The 7,256-nt window shown below is 37.3% G+C and overlaps 1 protein-coding gene and 1 long non-coding RNA gene across 2 annotated transcripts; both read right to left on the reverse strand.

Annotated features, from left to right (window-relative positions):
• Nucleotides 1–462: 462 nt before the first annotated feature.
• On the reverse strand, nt 463–1,395 carry LOC131703217 (uncharacterized). The gene is made up of 4 exons (XR_009309727.1): nt 1,137–1,395; nt 998–1,019; nt 613–668; nt 463–514 (listed from the first exon to the last, which is right to left on the reverse strand). It is a non-coding gene; the product is annotated as an uncharacterized LOC131703217 (long non-coding RNA).
• A 641-nt stretch (nt 1,396–2,036) lies between these two features.
• Nucleotides 2,037–4,568, reverse strand: LOC131703216 (uncharacterized). The gene is made up of 3 exons (XM_059006194.1): nt 4,504–4,568; nt 3,356–3,679; nt 2,037–2,593 (listed from the first exon to the last, which is right to left on the reverse strand). Exons 1-3 carry the CDS (start codon nt 4,541–4,543, stop codon nt 2,256–2,258), a joined length of 702 nt encoding a protein of 233 aa, XP_058862177.1. The 5' UTR covers nt 4,544–4,568; the 3' UTR covers nt 2,037–2,255.
• Nucleotides 4,569–7,256: the final 2,688 nt, after the last annotated feature.

Raw genomic sequence — 7,256 nt, forward strand, 5'->3', positions numbered from 1 at the left:
CAAAGCGGTGCTGCTTTTTGCATATCAAAGTATTCAGTGCTACGAGGGACAGTGCAGTTACACAGAAGTGTGTGCTACATGGCACAGATGTTTCTAATAATCTGTCCAGTCCCGGTCTTCATTTCTGTCGCCCGCGCGCCTCGAACTGCAGACTGGCGTACTGCACGTCATCACGGACCTGCTAGGAGGGAAAAAATCGTCGTGTTGCTGTACATATAGAATTGACATGTAATATATATTTATATAGGTCTGTTCAAAAGAACCGTGTGAGATTATCAAGAATTCATATTAATTCATTATAATGAAAATATAATATTTGAGTTAAGATGTAATTGTATTCATGTATATATGCATGTGTGTTGTATATATGTATTTAGACCTAATAATAAAATGGCGCAATAATAATAATAATAATAATAATAATAATAATAATAATAATAATAATAATACTGTACCTCTGCTCTTATCTTTGGTCTGGCGTGCCTTCCTCCAGAACCGGTGTTTTCACGTTGCCCTGTGAAAAATGATCATTTTAAACATCATTTTGATTTTGAACAAACCTAATTAGAAGACTATGTAAACCAGGAATCGCCTGTGGCTTGTTTGTAATACCTGCTATGTGTTTGTCTGGCGCCCTCCCTGTAACGCGAATCTCGGAATACATCGATCTGTGGGTTCAAAACAAAAATCAACATGGTATCGTATTATAAATACTATCCGAAAGGTCTATCAGAAAAGTGAATGTGAACAATATGAACTCTGCCTTCAATATTCATGGAACCTGTGATAAATAGTTAAAACACATACATGCGTAAAACATACATCTACCAATCGATTAGGATTCAGTCCGTTTAAAAAAAAAAAGACAAACCAAATACTTCGCATTATTTCGTCATAAATGGGTTATATTTCATAATTGTATAAGTTTACAATAACTAAATAGATACATAAATAAATACATTATTCGGTGTGGGCTGATATTTAAATACATACTTACGGTTCATTTGCCAAATACGCATCTGTTTGGTAATAAAAAAAAAGAAAGAAAAGAGAAACTAAATATTAATTTACTTATAAATTCTTAGTGGTTTTGCTCTATTTCGAATAGCTTGTTAATGATACACAGAAAAGGTTACCTGGTTTATTCTGTCTTCGATAGCATATTACCAGTGTAATTAACAAAGTAATCAGAAGAAATGAAGCTGCCGCCAGCGACACATAGAGGAAGAGTGGACACGCACCGCTCCCTGTAACACAGTTAAACAGGTGAAAAGAGAACCGCGCACCGGTACTGTATACCGCTTCAGTACAATAGTGCTGCTGACACGACGGATGCATTAAGAGGCGCAAGAAGATGCGGCGCCTTCACAATTCTGATCATTTTCAAGCTCCTCTTTCAGAGACGGTTCTTCGCTCCCGCTTTATTTGAACGGGCGCTTGTTTTAGTTTATTACCCAGTAGCAGCGCTGTCTAACACATCAGAAATGGTCCTGCCTGAGTGTTAATGATATTGATATTTAATATTAATACACTGCACTGTACGCTGAAGTTAAAAATAAATACATTACAGTACAAGTATCTAAATACAAAAACGGTATTTCTTACTTGATTTACATTGCAAAAACATTACTCGATATTTAAAAGTGTCTTTAACAAGACATAACCTCATTTCAATGTATTTATTTATTTATTTATTTGACCGGGAGATGTACTCAGGACAATCGCAAAGTACAAACAACACAATACAAACATGTGCGGTTCAGACTTAATCAGCTGCATACAGAGGTCAAGCACTGAATCAATAAGACCTAGATCAGTTTGTGAATGTGGGCTGAAGGAGAAGCATTGGCAGCAGAGTCTAAGCAATTCACAGACACGATCTTAAAACCAGAGAAAGAAATATGATCAGATTCCATCTTCATGATTGGATGTTAACAATTCCACATCTGCGGAGTTGATATGCACAAGATAATTCTCCCAAGGGTGTTACACTGGCTATTCGACTCGTGGACAACCCTGAAGTGTGCATGCGATGTTTGCTGCACATTAGTAATCGATCATTAGATAAACACATTTCTAAAAGCAAGACAGCTTTATAGCTCTACCAAAGGGATCTATCATAAGTGATCGCAATTTAAACCTGGTTACATTATAAAAATCGGGGTGTACTTTAGATTACTTTAGATTACCTATATCGATAAGATAATGTTATTTTATTTATGCATTTATGGATAAATAATAATACAAAAAAATCATCACATAAAATGTTCAGGTTTATAACTCTTACCGGTCTTGCTCACGCTTTTGCTCATATTGCGCCCGCTCTCTGTTTCCACTACACACGTGCACACGGCCCCGCTGCTCCAGACCTCGCCCGGAATGGTGATCTGATTCCTGATAAAGTCTGGAGTGGACTGGCTGGAATCTCTGGACCAGGAGTCGGTCAGTCCGTGTTCGATGACCCAGTAGACACGATCCTGCTCGGATACCCCGAACACTAGACACACTAAAGTAGCGGCGCCGCTGGACTGGACTTCGCCGTCTGACTCTGAAGGGGTGAGGATTTCAATATAAGCGCGGTCATCGGAGCGTTCTGTATTGGAAACAATAAGAGCGACATTAAATATATAAAACATTAAGAAAGCATGCTGGAGGGGGGAGGAGGGTATTTACTACTGAAGTTCAGCAGTGTTGTACAAGTTATTTTATTCTTGCGCATTTGATTAGAAATGCTGTCTTGCGCATAATTTGTATTGACGCGATTTCTATCGCAGAATCAGAATAGTGCTGCTTAGCATTTTCATGAGGAACCCATTCTATAGAACCGCCTGCAGTTCAGTATTAAAATTGTGCATTTAACCTAAATAAAACATTGGCTCTATACATGGGGTCCGCGAAATGCGAGGGCAACTTTCTGTGTCAGATTTATAGCTGTAGGTGAACATTTCCCGGCATTCGAGTAAGAGTGAAACAACGTCAAAGCAGTTTGAATTCGGACAGCAGACGGCAAATTGAAGCAATGTTAAACTGATTAGGTTTGTTTGCTCTAAATGTCTGTAAATTTACAGGAAACACTATTGTAAACTGTCAACCTTACACACAGTTAAATAGACTGCTACGTATTTGAGCTTTACTGTTTTTTCTAAAAGTTTTGGAAACTCGAAGTCCCATTAAAGTTTCCTTCAAGCTTAAACCCTGCCCAATGTCCACAGCGGAGGAACACGATATATCTACTCTCCATGTTAGCCTCTGACCCGTTGCAGCATCGCCCCACTGCCCTTAAAGCAAAAACATTTCATCAAAATAGCACATTATTTCAGAAACCTTCATACTTATTCAAAAGCTTCTTACTTACCTCGTACTACTAATGTGGATCCATTGCCCATGTACATGCCTTGGCCCCTAATCAAAGCACAATAGTAAGTCCCGGAATCGTTCACCTGCGCGTTGTTTAGGTTCAGGGAACAGGTTTTCTCGATTTCGTTGCCTACAAAGCTGCCAACGGGTCTGATATTTTGATAAGTTTCCAGGGTCGGGATGCCCTTGGACCGCAGTTTGAACCAGATGACAGTGAAACACTTTGCACTCGAGAATTCCCCGATATCGCAGGTCAGGTTTACGCTGCTCCCGACCTCGGCTCTGACTAAGGGCGGGTATTGGAACAGTCCTGCATCTCCAACTGAAACGAGAAAAAAAGAAAAAGCAAGAGCCTACTGTTTATATTTCTAAGCAACCCAATAATAATAATAATAATAATAATAATAATAATAATAATAATAATAATAATAATAATAATAATCTAAACTGTAGAAAGTTTAGATTACTATTATTAAAGCAGTGTGGAGTAGTGGTTATGGCTCAGGACTCTTGACCGGAGAGTCGTGGGTTCAATCGCAGGTGGGGGACAGGCATGTACACGGGCAATGGATCCACGTTAGTAGTACGAGTTAAGTAAGAAGCTATTGAATAAGTATGATGGTTTCTGAAATAATGAGGTTTGATCAAATAAGGTGTAGTTAGGGCTCTGGACTCTTGACCGGAGGTTCGTGGGTTCAATCCCAGGTGGGGGACATTGCTGCTGTACCCTTGAGCAAGGTACTTTACCTAGATTGCTCCAGTAAAAACCCAACTGTATAAATGGGTAATTGTATGTAAAAATAATGTGATATCTTGTAACAACTGTAAGCCGCCCTGGATAAGGACGTCTGCTAATAAATAAATACATTAATAATAATAATAATAATAATAATAATAATAATAATAATAATAATAATAATAATAATAATAATAATAATGATAATAATAATAAATACATAAATAAATAAAACATTGAAATCGTATTCTGTATAATGTGCCGTACAAAAATTAATTTTATAGGTTAATTGAAACTAAAAAAAAAATAGCCTACAAGTAATAATAATATACAAAACACAAGAGTAATATAAAACCAAAACACAAATTTGTTCTGCAATGTTAGAATATAAACAGTAAAGCCACGCTTACCTTGGAGCGTGTAGAATAGCAGAATGAGCCGGAGCAGCATGGTGGGAAGTTCACAGCAAGGCTGGCGAGGATGTTGTGTGTGTTATCCGCACTGCAGACAGTATCAGTGAACAGGGCAAGAAGAGGGGCTGCAACAGACAAGCCAGGAAGTGCAGATATTGTATACAGATCCCGCCGCAAGGTCCTTCACTACCACAACATCACAGTTTTATACATATATAGTCTAGTTAATTATGTCTAAACAAATACATACAACACAAATATGTATTCCTACACCAATATCAATATTTAAACAAAAAGCTTACCATTATCATTTTACAAATTGTTTCTTTTGTAAAAGTTCAAACAATTTGGTGAAACTTTTTTTTTTTTTTTAGAAGTCAGTTTTTCTAGAGCTCCCTCCCAATGCAGCTCTTTTGAGACATGACTGTTTTTTTTTTAATCTCACTTTTTATAATGTTTAGTCAACTAAGTAGGCCCATTTTATGTACTTTTTAACATACATACAAACACACACACACACACACAGACACACACACACAGACACACACACACACACACACACACACACAGACACACACACACACACAAACACACACACAGACACACACACACACACACACACACACACACACACTCTTTTCATGAGACTTTTACTTTTCCGTTTAGTTTTAATGATTCGTGGCGGTTGGGATGCGGCCAATATTCCATAAGAATCTAAGCCCTGCGTTTAGCTGATCGCTTCGTGCAACATCTACGAGTGTAAGATGTAAGAATGAACACACTCTACATCTCCTATTGCCAGACATTTCAACACAAACGACCACAGTGTAGATATCATCCTCCGGAACTTTTCTTTTGAAAGACTATTTGTTTATAACAACAGTTTGCTTACAGCACTGATTTTTCCATCCACCTGAAGAAGGACTCGTAGCCCGAAACATCCTGAAATCATTTATGTTTTTAATCAATTATTCACACTTTTGCGTACCTACATTACTTTTTTCTTTTCGAATGTGTTCCTTTTGGTACATAGCAGTTTCCTTTTTCAGATGTATATAGAGGCCTATACATATATATATATATATATATATATGGCTCTTTATGATCTCCCTGATCATCCTTGAACCAGAAAGCTCGCACATACAGTCGTGTGCAAATCTATTAGGACACCTCATTGCTTCTGTATCAGAACACCTCATTGCTTCTGTATTAGAACACCCCATTGCTTCTGTATTAGAACACCCCATTGCCTCTGTATTAGAACACCCCATTGCCTCTGTATTAGAACACACCATTGCCTCTATATTAGAACACCCCATTGCTTCTGTATTAGAACACCCCATTGCTTCTGTATTAGAACACCCCATTGCTTCTGTATTAGAACACCCCATTGCTTCTGTATTAGAACACCCCACTGCTTCTGTATTCGAACACCCCATTGCTTCTGTATTAGAACACCCCATTGCTTCTGTAGTTTGGATTTGTTGTGCTAATGAAATCAAACCACTGGCACTGAAAATCTTAGAAAACTGGCAAAATAGGCAAATGTGTGATTCTCAAATTTCATTGATGATTTTTTTTTCATTGGGGCCACACATGCAATTAACTAAAAATAGTAAGAGAAAAGGAGCACAGAGCCACACATGGTAAAACACAGGAGACTTTTTAGAAGTTGTTTAAGATGCCTGATTAAAGCACAAACCGGTCTGACATTTTGGATTATATCTAGGGTACACTGTTTTGTACGTTTTAAAAATTCCCTGGTCATCGGCTGCTTTAACTAAAAGGTCACACCGCTCTTCTTTAAAAAAAAATATAGACCAGTTTGAAAGAACTACACGAAAAAAGCTGAGTTATAGATTGTATAAAGACTGAATAACTTTATAGACAACATATAAAAACAATCATCTTAGCAAATTCTAACTTGACTAATTGCAAGGGCTGTAACATTACATGAAATGTGTAGACGCGAGACCTGCCTGTCTGATGCCTGAAATTCTTATTGATTGGGTCATGTTGAGGTTCGGGTTGTGTTGCAGAACTAGCTGCTTACTTTAGATGTTGTTTTATACTGAGTGCTATTACATTGACTGGTCTCGCGAAGGCAGACCTTTTGAAGGTGTTGCAACAAAAACTGTTGTGGCATTTAGAAGCGCGAGGCCTAGGTCTTTACTGGCAGTAAACTTCCGGACATACCAGACAACATTTTCCATTTCACTTTACAAAACACAGAAACATACATGCGAGTACAGGCCAGAGGAAGAAGTAAGCCGCAAAACACAAGAGAAACTAGCGGCCTGCATGTACTGGGTGTGTGAATTGTGCTGTTGTTGTTGGTTTTACTATATATACATACTATAAACATTCTTGAAATGTATTTTTTGTTTACGACTGTAAACGACAGTATTTGTTTATTCTGCTAATAAATAAATAAATAAATAAACAAACAAATAAATAAATAATAATAATAATAATAATAATAATAATAATAATAATAATAATAATAATAATAATAATAATAAAGAAAAAACAAACGGTCCATGACGTTTCATTTTGGATCAAGTAAACAGCATTGTAAGAAAGATGTATTTTTGATGGTACCAATAGAAAAGCCTAGGCCTACTTGAACCGTGCTGTTGTTTTTTTCTCTTCTTTACAAACAGCGGATAACAATTCAGAAGACGTTACTAACGTCATGTGCAGGTCAATTTGACAACAAACTTAAACGCGCTCTCGGCGTCAGACGGCAC

Source organism: Acipenser ruthenus, chromosome 32, assembly GCF_902713425.1.
Source record: "Acipenser ruthenus chromosome 32, fAciRut3.2 maternal haplotype, whole genome shotgun sequence".
Classification (NCBI taxonomy): Eukaryota; Metazoa; Chordata; class Actinopteri; order Acipenseriformes; family Acipenseridae; genus Acipenser; species Acipenser ruthenus.

Coding starts and splice junctions, on each gene's coding strand:
- LOC131703216 (XM_059006194.1), bottom strand. CDS start 4,543: ATGCTGCTCCGGCTCATTCTGCTATTCTACACGCTCCAAG. Junction 3,680..4,503: donor GCTATTCTACACGCTCCAAG/GTAAGCGTGGCT, acceptor TTCTCGTTTCAG/TTGGAGATGCAGGACTGTTC. Junction 2,594..3,355: donor ATCCACATTAGTAGTACGAG/GTAAGTAAGAAG, acceptor TTTCCAATACAG/AACGCTCCGATGACCGCGCT.